This window comes from Vollenhovia emeryi, unplaced genomic scaffold, assembly GCF_000949405.1.
Source record: "Vollenhovia emeryi isolate VEMERY1.0 unplaced genomic scaffold, V.emery_V1.0 DF939147.1, whole genome shotgun sequence".
NCBI lineage: Eukaryota > Metazoa > Arthropoda > Insecta > Hymenoptera > Formicidae > Vollenhovia > Vollenhovia emeryi.
The window spans coordinates 1,684,075-1,701,509 of NW_011967219.1; the positions used below are offsets into that span (position 1 = coordinate 1,684,075).

The 17,435-nt window shown below is 34.3% G+C and overlaps 2 protein-coding genes across 4 annotated transcripts; one reads left to right on the forward strand and one right to left on the reverse strand.

Moving 5' to 3' along the window:
* On the forward strand, positions 1 to 5,390 carry LOC105566094 (diacylglycerol kinase epsilon). 3 transcript variants are annotated; one of them, XM_012019823.1, is made up of 11 exons: positions 1 to 196; positions 692 to 902; positions 1,228 to 1,399; positions 1,667 to 1,797; positions 2,967 to 3,114; positions 3,212 to 3,429; positions 3,504 to 3,649; positions 3,734 to 3,902; positions 3,975 to 4,155; positions 4,222 to 4,358; positions 4,432 to 5,390. In XM_012019823.1, exons 2-11 carry the CDS (start codon positions 738 to 740, stop codon positions 4,549 to 4,551), a joined length of 1,587 nt encoding a protein of 528 aa, XP_011875213.1. In that variant the 5' UTR covers positions 1 to 196; positions 692 to 737; the 3' UTR covers positions 4,552 to 5,390. The 3 variants fall into 3 exon arrangements, with proteins under 3 accessions (XP_011875213.1, XP_011875215.1, XP_011875214.1); XM_012019825.1 differs by having other exon boundaries at positions 2 to 95; XM_012019824.1 differs by lacking the exon at positions 1 to 196 and adding an exon at positions 216 to 368.
* On the reverse strand, positions 5,178 to 16,641 carry LOC105566093 (NADPH oxidase 5). The gene is made up of 19 exons (XM_012019822.1): positions 16,293 to 16,641; positions 11,803 to 11,897; positions 11,574 to 11,685; positions 11,019 to 11,116; positions 10,787 to 10,907; positions 10,392 to 10,542; positions 9,921 to 10,131; positions 9,487 to 9,713; positions 9,127 to 9,315; positions 8,750 to 8,943; positions 8,303 to 8,624; positions 7,850 to 7,994; positions 7,500 to 7,672; positions 7,218 to 7,371; positions 6,803 to 7,020; positions 6,532 to 6,719; positions 6,222 to 6,431; positions 5,786 to 5,989; positions 5,178 to 5,649 (listed from the first exon to the last, which is right to left on the reverse strand). The coding sequence occupies exons 1-19, from the start codon at positions 16,437 to 16,439 to the stop codon at positions 5,452 to 5,454; spliced, it is 3,357 nt and encodes a 1,118-aa protein (XP_011875212.1). The 5' UTR covers positions 16,440 to 16,641; the 3' UTR covers positions 5,178 to 5,451.
* Positions 16,642 to 17,435: the final 794 nt, after the last annotated feature.

Genomic DNA, 17,435 nt, shown 5'->3' on the forward strand with positions numbered 1-17,435 from the left:
ACATTTGCGGTGCTGCCATTCCTCCTCCATGTCTATTTAAAGCTGAGTCATGACAGCTCTCAGGCTTATCTCTGTCAGCAGAAATGGATGTAAAGGTTAGGCGATATCAGAAAACACATGTATAACATACACGCACGGTATACAAAATACAAACGACTCGAAAAGTAAATAATGACTGTCGCGTTCGTCGCATAACGTAAGTGTCAATTGAGGTGTTAAATTTATTTTATGTCCGTGAAGTTATCATTACATTTTATTTTAACACACGTTAGAGTTGGTTATTATGAAAGTGATAAGTTGGAAAAATGCTTATAAATTTAAATTATTCCCACGTGATGTGTTTCTCGCCCTTCTTGCATGCCAAATCGGTAATGTTCATTACATATTTACACTCTGGCTCCAGATAAATTTATAAATTGCATCAGTCTAACTTGTATCGTTCTGTGTGCAATAAAACTGACGTAGATATGTTTATTTTATAAATAGCTATACAGTATAATTGTATGAAATGTTTTATATCTTCTTATGTGTAACTCATTTTAATTGCAATGATTTATTTCAGTTTCTTAAGTATTATTCTTATTAAACGTACACAAGATAACATTATAAATTTTAAGTATCTTGTAGCATAAGAGCGTTCCTTTATGAGAAAAGGAGATATTTATTATGCTTAATATTATATTAATTTCAGAAGATCATAAATTTTTGGAATCCTGCAAATCAAATTATTTGACGTTATGTGGAACGAAGATCTGAATACTATTATTCTGCCTACATTGTCTGCTATGATTTTCTTTTTATTCACGATAAATTTCTTCCGATACCTCATGGGTAGTCCTCATATCCAGATTAGAGATGTCACAAAAGAACATAACTGGAAGTCAATTAGCGGAACAACCAAGGTATTGTGATGAGAATTTTCAAGTTCTAATAGACCATCTTTTACGATTTTTTTAAATAAAATAAAAGTATTCAATATTTCGGACCATATCGTCTTTTGAAATGTGTATTTTCCTTTCTTTAAATTTGCACGAAACAATTGGAAAAAGATATCGATAAAATACTGACAGTTGTTTATGTGCACTATCCTGTATCATGAAGATTAAATTTATCTACATCGAATATTAAGAATAATAATAGCAGTAGCAAAAATAACAATTTATTTCAGCTTACGAAAAAAAGGTTAATTAAATTAATCAAATGTACACAATTTTTCTTTATATACAGGCGTATTACTGTAGTATTTGTGAAGCTTTATTATTGCACCTTGATGCCCTTTTCTGTGATTCTTGTGGCGTGTGCGCGGATCGAGGCTGTATAAAGCTTGCTGATAAACAGCTAAAATGCAAGGCTGTAACTCTCAATACCGATCAATTGATGAAGCATCATTGGATTAAAGGTATATTACCAGTTTATAATTACCCTGTACAGTGATTGACAGAATAGTTGCGACACTTTTTATTGCATTTAGATTGAGGGCTACGTTTCAAAATCTTCTCCGAGGAATATTTTACTCGCTGGCCATTCCGAAATCATTTTGAGCGTTTTCAATCTATTTCTCGAGTTCTTCATTAAAAAAAAAACAAGTGTTGCAACCATTCTGTCCATCACTGTAAATTGTCTCTTCAGTGTGTCACTCATTAAACATCTTTTATTATATTTAAAGGTAACTTACCACTTGTTGCTACGTGCTACATTTGTGAAGAAGAGTGCGACGTAGAGCCGGGTCTCACAGATTGGTGGTGTTGCTGGTGTCAGAGATGTGTTCATAAAACATGTAAATCTTCTCTCTCTGAAGTAATAATTAATGATATTTCGCTTTTTTGATAATCTCATTTTATAATTTTTCTTGCCGTGAAGAATCTGACTCGCCAAAATTTTTCGCAGAGTATATAAACAATCGTGTGTTTTGTCATTTAATAATAAGAGAAAATGGCTCGTGTGACTACAAAGTCAAACAAAATAAGAAACTCGGAGCCAAGACTAAATTACCAATCAATAATTTATTAAAAAGGTGTTCAAACGTTTGGATCGCGAATTGGACAATCTTCAGTGAATAAAAACAGTCGATTAGAACTGGTAAAAAGAAAATACGAAGGAATAGCGCAATTCACAGAAGAGGTAAAATAATAGAACGCGCCATATGATTGTGAACCGAACATAAGAGTATAAACGACTCATAAATTTCAGAAATTAATGAAAAAGACGTGTTGAGCAAATTTAGTTGGTACATAGACGAAAGTTACAAAGAATTCTTCCTCCTTTCTACTTTCCTTTCCCCTTCCCCTATTGTTTTTCTTCCCACTCCTTACTTATTTTGCTGACATTGTGTTACATTTGACATTTGCGTAATCGTTTTCATTCCGTTAAAATCGTCACGTCATGTCACGTTACACGCCATTTTCTGCTTATTTCTCATCACGTATGTACCCCAATTTTTGGTTTCTTCATTTCTTAAATCTCACTTCAGAATTTAATCCTTTCTTTATAGCTTTCCTCTATATACTAAATTTGCTCCACATATCCTTTTCATTACTTTGTGAAATTTACGCTTGCGTCGTTTATATTCTTATGTTCGACTCAATGCTCATTTCATGCATTGTGTTATTTTATTAACTATTCTGCGAATTGAGCTATTTCTTCATGTTTTCTTTTTACTAGTTTTAATTAATCGCCTTTTTTGTATTCACTAAGGATGGTCCAATTCGCGATCGAAACGTTTCAACATATGTTTAATCAATTATTGACACGGTAATCTAGTCTTGGCTTTGAACCTCTTATTTTGTTTCATTATTTAATAATAAGTTACCAATTTTTTAATAAAATTATGCATTATAACTCTTCATAAGAAGAACAGTATTCTTTAAAATGCAGTAATGTTTAATTGCTTTGTATGCTTCTTTGGATGCTATTTACTTCATCGTGAGAAACAAATTGTGAAAAAAGTATGTGTATTACCTTTTCAGATATGTGATTTCGGAAAATTCAAATTAATGATCATTCCACCAGGAAGCTTAGAAATAATAAATCGACGTAGTACGATGAGACGTAGAATACATCTTCGTTCTATTGTACCACCAAACTGGCCTAATTGGAATCCGATCATTGTTGTGGGTAAGAGAATAGAAAGCAGTAATAAATATTATTAAAATTACGTATAAAACATGACATCTAGATATATATCTTTCTCTCGCGATTCCTTTTGTCGTAGGAAATAGAAAATCGGGAAACAATGATGGAGGTCAAATTTTGTCTCTGTTCAGAAGATTGTTAAATCCTGCGCAAATCGTAGATTTAGCAGAACGTGATCCAGTCGCTGCCCTCGAGTGGTGCCGTTTGCTAGGGAAAACCCCGTCAACTATACTTGTAGCTGGTGGCGATGGAACCGTGGCTTGGTTATTAAACACCATCAACAAACTTAAGTTGGAGGTGAGTCTCTTTTAATACGAAACTTTCAGATGCACATCAGCACGAATACAAACATGTATTTTTATATGGCACAGCCTGTTCCATCTGTAGCAATAATTCCTTTGGGGACAGGCAACGATTTATCCAGGGTATTAGGATGGGGTAAGCAACACGATTCGCCTTTGGATCCCATGGAACTGTTACGGAAGATTCAAGCAGCGGAGAAAGTAAAGCTTGACAGGTACATGATATATGAAAAAGTACTTAAATCTTTAAATTACCGATTGTTCCGGTATTTCGGATCTACATACAGCTTGTAACTTAGGTGGTCTATAACGGTAAAACCATACGGCGGACTAGGATTTAGAGGATCGCATCGTTCCTTATTTATGTACAATTATATAAGCGTAGGCGTGGATGCACAGGTGACTTTGGATTTTCATCGCACAAGAGAGAGTCGATTTTATCTGTTCAGTCATAGAATATTTAACAAGGTATGTCAAGTGAACAAATTTATACGAGTTGAATATAATATACACATTTTGTTTTGTTATCTATGTTGGTAGCTGCTGTACCTGTGCTTTGGCACGCAACAAGTCGTGGAAAGGGAGTGCAAAGATCTCGATAAAAATTTAGAAGTTTATTTAGACGACAAGAAGATAGAACTGCCTTCTGTTGAGAGCGTAGTGATACTTAACATTCCATCTTGGGCTGCTGGTGTCGATCTATGGAAAATGGGAATGGAAGGTCTCAATATTCTTAATAATAATTGATTTAAATTTAATAATACTGACTATCCACGCTACTCGACAGATGATGACAGTTCAGAAATGCAAAGTATTAACGATGGCAAATTGGAAGTAGTAGCACTTTATTCTTCATTCCACATGGCTCAGCTTCAAGTGGGTCTCTCCAAACCGCACAGGATTGGCCAAGCCAATACTGTAAAGGTATTTGTTTCAATAATTTTAGAGACTTTTCTTGCGTCTACAATTATTCACGACAAATATCGTTACTGTTTAGATAAAATTATCGCAGTCATGCGCTATGCAAGTCGATGGTGAGCCCTGGTATCAACATCCATGCGAATTCAACATAACATACTGCAATCAGGTTTCTATGTTAATGAGTAGCGACTTCTAAATGTTATATATACCGCGTGACCTTATAGGCATTTGCACAAATGCATTTATTTACACGTTAATATGCAAGAGAGTATACCAGCTAATATTTGCCAAGTCTGTTAACAACTTTAGGTCCTTGATAACGGTAATTAAAATATTGGAGTGTTTAAGAAAGAGAAATGATAAACTCTAGTCAATGTTCCACGCAAGAAAATGTTACATCTTTTATGAATTATTGCTGTTTCGTAATTTTATTGATGCCGTATTTATAATGAAAATGTACAAACAAAAATAATACATTAATAAAGATATTTTAATGTTTACGAAAATCTTTGACTTTTATAATCATGCGCAATACACTAATAACTAATTTCGGATAATTTATTATTCATTTGTTGCCAAACTTCAACCAAAATTATAATTTGTAATTACATTATTTTCACATAATAGAAAAGACTAATGTAAACGGAAGATTCCAGCAATTCCTTTTTGATGATAAAAGGGGACAGAAAATTCATTTTATTAAATTATGACAGAACGCCAAATGTATTTTTTATTGATCTTGACGGCCTTTTGGATTTTGCACGAGATGGCTAGAACGATGAAGGATGTTGATTAAGATCTATTAAAAATTAGAAAAATTAATTATGGTAAAAACATCATGTTTAATTGCATAAAATATTATGCATTAAAACTTTACATCCGAAAAGAGACAGATCATTCGTGAGTACATATTAAAATCACGAAAAATAATTTACTAAAGAACACTTATTATACACACACATCTATAATTTGTGGAAATAATACGGAATAATATAGAACTGTATATGTACAATAAATTACAAACTACTATGTTAATATTTGTTATACAATTTTTAACATAATAATTATTAAATCCGTTTTCTTCTTTTTTAAAATATCAGAAGGATTCCTTTTTAAAGCAGAATCCGAATTGGTCGCATTTGTATCGAAGAATCTTGGCGAGTTGTGGCGGCCCGCAATAAAAAACTGTGATTTTTCCTTTCTTCTTATCCTGGAGCTGCTTGAATACCTTGTCCCAATTGGGACGACCCGCATTCGTTCTGGTTTTCAAACCCGTGATGAGATCTCGTTTTTCCTAATCAACGAAAAGTAACGACAGCAAAATTAATATATCAAACATTTGCTTAAACTCTACTAGCGCAGACTTGAAAACTAGTCGCGTAGTTGAAAATATTTAAATAATCATATCTGATTATGAAGGTATTTCTGACCTTCTCGTGCAGAAGATCAAGCGCTAATTGCAAGCCCACTGCCTTCATGTCGCTCTTTTGCAATGCGCTCGTGATGTACATGTGCATCTCCAGAAAGTGTTCCATGGTAGTACCTAACTCAGCTTGTTCTATTTCAAGTTGAGACAGTAAATTTACGAACCATTCAAACGAACGTTGATTGCGGTTGATCCAAAAAAAGTCCACCTATAATATTTTTCGAAAAGTCTAAACATCAACATTATAGAAAATATACTACAGCAAATATTTTCTATAACTTTTCTATATTAAATTATGAAACTTACCTAAGTTGACTTGTTTTAATTATATGTATACCGATATAACATCACACTACTTAATATTCTTCTCTGCTATGAGCATCAGATTTTTAATACTAATATGAATATTATAGAGTATCGATAATTGCAAATCTATTTACCTTTCGTAAATTCATTACCGTAGGCGGAATTTCACTGGCCCAGGAAAACGAACATTTTGGACAGGTGTGTCTCGCTTTCCAGTATCGATGCATAATTGATTGTAATATAGAGGCGAAGGGTGTAACTCCGATACCTGTGGCGATCAAAACAGCATGCTGCGCTCGGAAAATGTGACTCGACGGTGCTCCATAAGGACCATCTAAAAATATCTATAATGATGGCACATTATTTATTCGAAACAATTTCATAATAATTGAAGGGAACTAGAGGATGTCGCGAGGCTCATAATTAAAACTGTGGGAGATTTACCTCCAGTGGTTTTCCCACAGGATAATTTATAGGTGGTTGAGAAGAACTGTCGGATTTCAAATCTAAACTGTCCGAACTGCCTATAGCTTCGCTAAACCCTTGTCTCAATCTTCCTTCCTCCGCCGCAATTTGCAATGCTATCGGTGTAATCGGCGTTATTTCATTTTCCTCCGCATTTACGTTCGATACTGTAAACGTACGCGTGATAAATTTGCATCTTTTAATCACTTTTCACATAATCTTCTATTCTACCTTTTACTCCGTAACTTACCAACGTTGGACGATGCGCCGATCTCATAGTCGCCTGTTACGAAACTGGGCGTTTTGAAAGCGATGATGGTCGGTTTCGTCCGCATGTACCGGAAGCTTTGAGCTAACGATTTGTTCTGCGGACTCAAGTAAGCTAAACCCAATGACTTGAATCGTGCACATTTCATCTGACACTCGTCAAAACTCCTCTCCGATTCAGATCTCATGTAATCTCGAAGTCTACGAAAAGGAAACATCATGTGTTATATGTATACATAAAATATTGTATTACGAAGATGACCTGTAATTGTTATATCACACACACTATTATATCATTAATAACATATTAATTACAAGATAAAACTCAAAAGAGACTAATTTTTTTGAAAACAAATAAGTGTTATTACGTAATGAATTTTTATAACTAATTTTCTCACGCTCTGAGACGCTCTTTCTTCTTGCTTTTGATCTGCATGTCGGGCATCGAGCGTGATTTTTCAAGTGGCATTTTGCTACCAAAAAATAGTTGATGGAGTCTCCTGTCTCTTCTCGTAGACACATCTGCCCATTCCTTATTTAACTCAGGCGTATCTATTTGAGTGAATTTTGTATACATAAATAATAACGTCATTTTGCAATGAATACGAGCCACGATTTATTGTTCTTGTAATTTCTCACACTAAATACTATTTTTTAAATAATAATATATTTAATCTTACGTTCTGTAATTTTTAAATATGCAGACTGGTCATTAATAGATGCATGCGAAGGTGGCACGTTGTTCGATAAATCAGATACAAACGAGGGGTTGTCCAGACTGTGAGTTTGAGGCGTGGAATCTATTAAGGTTTTCTGTGCCATGATTAGTGGTGTCTTTTTGCCGCTGAGGAAACTACACAGAGAGATATATTCGTGTATAATGTGACGACTCCCCCCCCCCTCCCCCCGGTTAAGAGTGTCACGACTTAATTGTTAGAAACTGCAATATTACTTTGAAGTTTTAAACGAAATTATCATACTTTCTGTATGGTCTTTGCGTAATAATTTAATTGAATCACGGTAGACTTACGACTTTTTTCGGGGAGCGCAGACGGCATCACAGTTCTCGGCAGGCAAAATATCGGCGCAATGAAGCTTTATTTGTTCTTTCTCAAAGTACGAATACAAACTATTGGTCCACTCACCGACCGCACGAATGTGCAACCACATATAATCTGTAGGGGAAAAAAACGTTTTTAAATGCAATTGCACACTGAAAAAATTCTGATAGATTCAACCAGTCGTCTGTTAGAAAATGGACGAATCAGAATTCCTTTAGGATTTACCAGAATTCCTTTTGGATTTGCCGTGAAAGATATTTCATAACCAGAAGTTTGCTAGACTTCACTACACATCTGGTAAATCCTAAAGGAATTCTGATTCGTCCATTCTCTAACAGACGACTGGTTGAATCTGTCAGATTTTTTTTCAGTGCAATAATGAAGGACAACATCAACCAAAGGGCAACAACTTAGCAGCTTACCTTCTTGTTCGGGAGCACTGCTAATGGTAAAAGGGTGCCACTCGTATCTTGCTATCACTGGGATTTTAACGAATATATAGTCGCCCGGATGAAAGTGGAAATGGGGTGGTCTCTTGATGACCAAGTGAGTCACTTTCGAAGGTAAGAGAAGGCCGGAGCTTATATACGTTTTTCCACTCTGAGAACGTAACCACATCAATCGACGAATTTTTTCCACCAAGTATATGACGCCTGGGCCGACAAACCACTTCCAGAAGTTAGGGCCGTGGAAGATCATCAGAATCCAGAATGGTATGTATAGTAGATGAGACCAATAAAATATCTTGTGGCAAAGAATTATTCCAATTAAAAGGATAATGAAGATACCGCTCTCAGACTTGAGACAATCACGAAGGCGGTAATTCGTAATTTTTAAAATAAGTAGAATAATGTAAAAGGTATTCATACCTCGAAACAACCTCCGCGTCGTACGAACGGCAAGGAACCAACGGACATAATGACGAGAATAATAAGCAGAACTACCCCAGTCGGATATCCACTGCCTGCTACCAGACCGAAATATCCGGGTCGACTGGTTAACAACCATTCAGACATGGTGTAGTTTCCGCTATTCATTTTCTCGTCTTTTATTATTACCGTACCTACAGGTATACAATTAGATATCGTTAATTATCTATAATTTTAATTTACTAATAATATTAAATTAATATAATGAAAGTAACGATTTGACACAGATTTCATTAGAGCTTGGGCAAAAAGTTTTCAGCACTTTAAGTTATGCTAAAATAATGTAACCTTCTAATTAAATCGAAAAGCTATTATACCGCAGTAAATGAGATGCATCAGTGTGTGTACAATGCTGAAGATTCCGATCAATATTCCCGTCATTTTGTGAAAATATATGTGATGATCTAAGGGCACTAGGGAATTAAAACTATGCGTTCGCAAAAACGTAATACACTGGCGCAGCATCAAGACCAGGATGAACGTGCAGTCAAAGTTCAAACATTGACCTAAAATATTAAACAACAAATTCTTGCATTTCTACTCTCAAACATTAATTTGAGTTTTGATAATTAACATTTACTAAAATCGATTGCAAATTTGTTAACAGATTTTTAGCTGGAATAAAATTGCTAATAGTTAATAAAGCTTAAATATCGTATTTGTTATATATTCCTTACCACACGCACGCGCGAGCATTATATAGCCACTGTAATTTCGATATTTGTAGAGACGTGAAACGAAGAGGGCCACGTTGATGAGCATAAACATCGAAGTGAAAGCAATAAAGACGTAATTATTCTTCAAGTACGGCTTTGTGAGTTGATACGGACGAAGGGAGGAAATCGTCTTCAAAATAGATTTCGGCTTTGATTTCGGCTGCGGTGGTACCAACCATCGATCTATGCTGCGATTATTATATTCTTATTTTTTCAGTATTTGCTTTAAGAATGTAGAATTTAGTAATTCAGAATAACGTGACAATTGCAAGAGCAGCAAGTATTTTATTATAAATATTAACCGGCAATTGAGTAAATTTGTTTCTCGAATTCTTAGAATTCCATAATTATGCACTTGTACATTTTTTTGCATTTCATATAATTCTTGATCTAACCTGATCGAGAGATTTGCCAGCAAGCCCTCGTGCTTTTCTAACTGCTTTTTTAGAGCTTCGAAGGTGATCGCTCCTCTATTGCCTTGATCAGCATCCTCAAAGAGTGCAATTGTCAGATCTTCGATTTGCTCATCGCTGAACTTCATTCCATTTTCTTCCATGCAAGCTCTCATAACATGTTCTAGTTCACGAAGTTGTATTAATCCATCACCTATTATCATTTGAAAAAAAAACAATGTGAAACAACGAAGATGATTTACATTCAGACAAAAATATCAAAAACGCTTGAACATCTTAATTTTTTACAAATACTTTAGTCCTTTAAAAATCTTTTTGATATACTTTGGACAATTTGTACTTAAATCTTTAGTTATGTAATTAATTACTACTTATTAATTTGTTCTGTAATTTTAGAAAAGTATAAGTTCTTTCTTTTCGTAAATATTTTACGTGAATAAATATAGACATTACCGTCAATATCATAAACTTTGAAGAGAAATCTAATTTTATCGTTCTGAGATTTTCCAGCAAACTGGTGCGTGGCGTCTAGAAATTCTTGAAGCGATATCGTGCCGGAGTTGTCTTTGTCAAATATTTGAAAGACCCTCTCAGTAAAGAACGGCTAAAAGGTAATAACATATTGTGCCTGATTTATTTATTTCTCAATGAATAAAATTGCTGTATCTGTTTTTCGATACAAAATTTTATGCCTCCGATGTATAAATTTTGCTTGTACATTTAAAAGGTAAACATAGAACAAGAAATAATAGAAATTGAACAGATAAAATCACGAGTTTTATATTAAAGGAACGGAAAATTGGTATTTCGCGTTTGAAAGATGAAGAATACTTATGCCTCCTGCCTACGTTCTTCGAAGTAACGATTGTTTTGAATTCCTCACGACGTATTTCTCCCTCGTTTCCAACAGTTTCCTTAAATATTTTTTCCAGCCATTCGAGATTTCCTTTATCGAAGCCAGCACGCGGCCTAGCACAAGATTTTAGTCAGATAATACATAAACGTTCAAAAGCTGATAAAACTAAGAACTTTACTAATAACGAAAGCAATGAAGCTCAGTTTTATTAATAAGCGTGTTACCTGGTATTAGTCACGCTGGATATCATATCCATGACTTGAACAGACGTTACATATCCCGAGTTCTCTTGATCAATTAGCCGAAACAATTTCTCAATGATCTACGACATGTAACATACATTCTATGTATCCAAGAACTAACATTTTTTAATGCTGTTTCTCGCCGCGTTGCGCATATATTATTTTTTGCATGCATTTTCCCGCGACAGTGATAAATTGAAATTCTCTCGGTCACCTCTTACGCTCGATTCGCAATCATTATTTAGCTACTTAACATCTATAATTGTATTGTTTCAGCAATCCGTGTAGATAATTATGACATTTGTTTTAGAAAATATGCGAATAGCTTTATCTAGTAACTACAATATCGTAACACACATTGCATATGATGCATTTTATTATAAAGATGAATATTATAAAGAATTTACATGAAGCATTATTCTAAATGGAAATTTATTGCTCCTTCATTATCTCATCTTACTTAATTTATGTAGATAACTGTTAATTTTAATTATTTTATTTATTTATTCTTTGCATGTAAGGGGTAGCGCAACTTACTCCTTTGGTATAAAAGATCTGTTGGAAATTGGTGAAGTTTACTGGATTCTCCCCACATAGTACGTATGCGACGCTTTCGATTTGATCGATGAAATCATTTTGCTTCTCGTTGCTAGGAGAGGCATAAAAAATACTGGATATAACATTGAATGAGATGAACATAAATATACTTAAAATAGCATTAGAAGATGTATGTAGATGTTACTATAATGAGAACTTATATTCTTACGTTAGCCTTCCCTTGAGGAATTCAAGCCATTCATCCTGTTTCAGCAACCCATCGCAATCCTGATCGAATAATGTAAATAATTTCCCAAGGAGCACCTGTGAAAAACATCAATAAATCATAAGTGGCAAACGTCGATCGATCTTCTATTGAAAACCATACAGCGAAAAAGATCAATGTTATACAATCGAATTTATTTAAGAAAAAACAAACGGGACATCGCTTGCTGTATACACTGGGACTGTAACATGCCTTTGATACGCAAATCGCCTAAAATGTGTCTCTTATGCGCGTAATCTGGGGCAAAGTTAATATGTGATAATGGAAGCGTATTTATTAAAATTCTAGCCTCAGGTGCGTATGACGGCGTCAACGTTAACAACGATATGACGCGTATCGATCACCATCAGCGTCGATCTCGACGGATGTACACACGTATATATTTCACTCTCGATCGTTAAGAAATGGGTCAATGTCATGAGAGATTAACACTGTGTGCTCCCTCGTCACATACGAGATCCAGAAACGTGTCCCAATCTCGTGAGATATAGTTAGTGAATATGACATGTGTGTACATAGGTAATGCCTGAACCATTATTTTCAACAGATACATATCTTAATGATAGAACATAATAATTTTTGAAAATCACAACTGAACTTTCTTTTAACTTTCTATTACACTAATAGAAAAATAACTTACGGAGAAAAGTAAGAAAATGAGCTGAGAATTAATAAATTTATTATATTGTATTTATGTATACAATGTAATATTTTGATGATTTAGTAAAATTTTTCAGTACATTGCGATTAATGGAAAAGCTTAATAAGACAAATTGAATGAAATATTCCATGTCCAAATAAGAATTTCGATTTGTGTTGATTTATAAAAATTATGCAGATAAAGATTGGAATTTCACAATTACAATGCTATGATTAATCCGCCGTCTTGCTTTTAAAATATGCAAGGAAATCTAAGGTCTCTAATCAATCATTCTTAATCTCTACCTCTTGTGTACAAAAAATAAGAAAGAAGATAATAATCAATCACAGCAAGTATATAGATTTAGTATGACAGCCCCTAATCATCTTTGTGATATAATTTTAAACAAAACTATTTGATAGAAAGAAATTTATGTCACTGGTATACAGTAGAATATTTTCCTTTAACATAATTTGACTAACTTTCAAATGTATAATTGTTATTTCTTATTTAATTGGATTTTAATAAAAATCTCGATGTGTTTCAATAATGTAAATCAGCATTTAACGACGCTTAATCGATAATGACAATCGATAACGCTTCGGCGATTTGTGCCGACAGCGGTTATAGGGTTAATGGATAGTCAGTAAACGAGGTATCAGTCCCGGTCGCTATGCTCTGCTCTACGATTGGTCTCCACGTCGATCGATCGGTCCCAAGCGACCGGGAGGCGCTCGGGGCATCAAGGCCTCGCGCCTGGGGCGATCGGCCACCTTGATCAAAAAGCAGAGGCCCTCGATAGAGCCCCTCGTTTACTTCATATCGTCACCGCCGCCTCAGGTCTCCTTTTCCTACACGGATTCTCAAGAGTGAACTCATTGCCCGCTGATCGAGATCTTCTACAAAGGAGACGATTGTCCGATAAATGAGTACGCGGTTCGAGATCGCAAATCTTAGTCGAAAGCATTTCAGTTCCGATAAGGAAATCTCGTCGTGGCTCTCCTTATTCGGCAAAGTATCTTCTCATAATTGAAAGAGAGATGCCGCGCATAAATGGACTTAATCATCTTATTCTGGAGCAAAATGCTTAGTTTTCATGTAGGAGGATAATCTTCAAATCGGGGAAGAGAAACGACGTTGTTCCATTGTCTATGCTCCTATAATAAATCAATCTTTTCAGATCAAATAAGTACAAAATGAAATTTTTATTTCAATTCGTATATTTATTTTTATGTTAATGGTGCTCTTAAGCAAAATTGAAAGTTTATGTCTTAATATAGACGGTAAGTATATGTCACACCTGTCAGAAAACGTTGTGCAATTTTAAACGGTACATAATGACAGCGCTTTCTGTTGGAGTGTGAAATGATTGACCGCGTCAGCGATTGTAATCTTATAGTGTCGATGTTTATGCGGATACGTTTCGCTCTACTTTTCAGATGAATCTTAGGTGACAAGCGGATTATTATTCGCTACAACATCAAATGACGATAAGATTGTAATACAGCTGACCATATTATCGCTATACTGTGCATCCGATGCATGCCTACGTCATCTATAATGTAATATAAGCATTTCGCCGAACAATATCTTCACTTATTATATTTCATCACATATATCTTGCGAGTGACAATTTAACAGAGAGATGTCAAGAATTCGAAATATGTGAGAACCACTTCTCCCTCTACGTTCCGATAAGATTCTTTTTATGCTGTAAAGAAGAATAAATTATACCAAAAGAAAAAAACTCCAAGAGAATTGCACCTATTTTGTTATAAAAATTTTTTGTTTTATTTTGTGAACACAAAATAATTATCGAAAAATTTTAGTGTCACGAAAGCTTTTAAGATAAATAGACTATAATTTATTTAGGAAAAAATACGTTGCCTATAAAAATGTACATTATTTCTAACAAAATAATAAGATATATATCGTATTCTTATTCTTAAACATTTATATTGTATCTCTTAACATGTGCAGAGATTATAAAGATTAAGTTCTATGATACTTCTAGAATCTATTTTGTATAAGTATCAGAATTTAATTCTGTAATAAAAATTGAAATTAATAAATCTGTTTTTGTCACTACTTTCAATATCTTTTATAAAATATTCAAATAATAATTGCCTGCGATTTTATTTCGTGGTTATAAATACTTGTGTTAAATAAATATTACTTTGCTGTCTAAATACAGATAAATCACGGTAAAAAAAGACAATCGCAAAAACCTGTAAATGCTTTTTAAAAGAACCATAATTGCTCGACAAGCCAATATTCCCGAGTGATGTAACGTCGACGTTTCATGTTTAGTGCCACGCGAGCCTTCTTTTTCTCCACGAAAGAAAGTGAGGCAGCAAGCCAGTAATTACAATAATTGCAATTCTTCATGGCCGCTTTAAGAAAGTGCTGGATTACGATCGTGAGGACGTTCTACCCTCTCGTTATAAATCTATGTTAATATACTAAAGGGTTAGTCGATGAGGTAATTTAGCGCCACACACACACACGCGCGCGCGCGATTTCACACGCCAATATTATTTATATTTATGACATATTTGTGGCAGAAAGAAACGAAGTATCTTGCTGGCTACTTTCCGTTTTATAAAAACATTGTTTGAATGTCCACGTAGAAAATTATCAGTGCTTGGATGTAACTCGTTACTTGTAACGAAGTTACAGTTACAGTTACTTTTTTGGTAACTCTAAGTTAACTTCGTTACTTTCTCTCCATCTGTAACTCTAACTTGACTCAGTTACATTTTTTTCGATAACAGATAACTAATTTAATATAGTTACATTAATAGTTACTCTATATATATTTTAAACCTCCACAGATTGCACCAGGTCTTGCATTTGCGCATAAACGCCTTTATCGATGCTTTACAATTCAGATGCAGGTTTGATATTTTTATTTTCATTGCAAGAAAGTAACTGCAAAGTAACGATTCGTTACTCTTTGAGTAACTGTAACTGCAACGCGTTACTTTTCAGAATTGGTAACTTATTACTGTAACTAGTTACATTTTAGCGAAAAAACTGTAACCATAACTAGATACTTTTATAAAGTACCTTTTCCAACCCTGAAAATAATATATATTATTTTTTATAATGATGAATATATATATATATATATATATATATTCAACTGGATGTGAAAGTGTTAATTTGCTGGACCACATATTTTTATATCCTGTCCTGAGTCTGTCTTCAGCTTTTCGATTTTATGACTTTTACATTTAATAATAATTGCTTTCTCGTGAGATACGATATTTTTTACCGAGATTCGCGGTTTCTTTCTGGGAGATGACGTTTTACTTACTTTACATGAAATGCATATCAAGTTGTTTCGAAACCCTCGAAAAAGCCGCCATAAAATTAATCCGCATCATAAAACTCTGGATATACTCCACGTATTCCATAAATAAAAGCTGAGATCTTTATTTTATTAAAAAAAAGTCATGACAATTTTATCCGACACTTTTATGTATTCCGAACAAGTTTATAGCTTATATTTTACTTATGTTTACGGAATTTATTTGCGGAAACTCAGAATTTTGTAAATATACAAGTTCATTAATGTTTCTCTTACACGTCAAATTGTTACAAATTATTTTTTTACTTCTTTCCTTTGTTGCTAAAGGCAATATTTTTCAATGTTTTACGAAAAGGGTCGACAATATTGAATAAATATTGAAAGTATAGAACAAACACACAGTAACCGTATTACTTCTTCATTATGTGATATTTGTTATCTACTTTTACGTACGCAGTTTCTATTGCAATCATACAGTACCTGATCATGAAAGAGTTTTCTAAAGGCCTCTTTGCTGTAGCGCCCGGACCTTTCTTCCTGCAATATCTCCTTGCATTCCTTCAGGACGCTCGTTCTCCTCTTCTCGATCAGACATTCTTCCTCCATGCAGATGATATTCTCTTCCATGTTATTGAGTGTACTTCACGACAAGTGCTGCGAGGAACGAGGGTGTCACCGACGAAACGAGATCACAACCACTTTGGCAATTCATCGCGGTATCAACAAGATTCCTAGCATTTCTTGTCGCTCGCTCTTGTTTGGGACACAAATGATTCACCGGGTGAGTCGCGTGATACTTGAATCGAAGGTTATATTTATATAAATTATTCAGTTACAATTGTACTATTACAAAGGAGACGTTAAGAACTTTAATCTTTTTTCCCGTATGCAATTTAGCGAAAAGAGGTCGAGGAATCGATATTTTAACGCCATTTTTTGTGTTTGACGAAATTTCAATAAGAAAATAATAGAGTTATTGTATTCAGGAAATATTACATTTCTAATAATATGTTATAACAAAATCATTTTTATCTTTTTTTAAATTTTACTTTTGCGCCTTTTTATATGCTTAGCACTTGGTTTGACTTGCAGGAATACAGAAACTTGTCAGAATGTTAGAAATTTATCTCGAGAAATAAAAACTCCTAGTGAGCACACTCTCCTTTATTTGAATTGCACAATTTCTATTTACCTTAATTTCACGCACGAAATTCAGAAACAGATAACATAAGTACAAGTGCATGAATACACATCGGCTTTTTATCCCCCGAGTATAAAATCGAAATTATAGCGACTGATTCCTCGTAAAGTTTCCTTGTCAAAAGTAATGTAATATAATAATATGTACCAATTAAAGAGAGAAAAGATGCACAATTTTCTCTATCACGTCGCGCGAACCAAAATTTGACAATGGCCGGTAATATAAATTCGCATATAAATAATCCTACCTCCCAGGATTAAAAAATGGCAGCTTAGTTCAACGTACGTGCGGAAATTCACTTTATCGCCGCGTGTTAACAAGCGGGATCGCCGTGTTAACGCGCTTCGACGTTACTGAGAGAAGTATTGAATGAAAATCATCCTTGTGGGGCATCTGAACGAAACGCGCGCTCGCGCGGATGT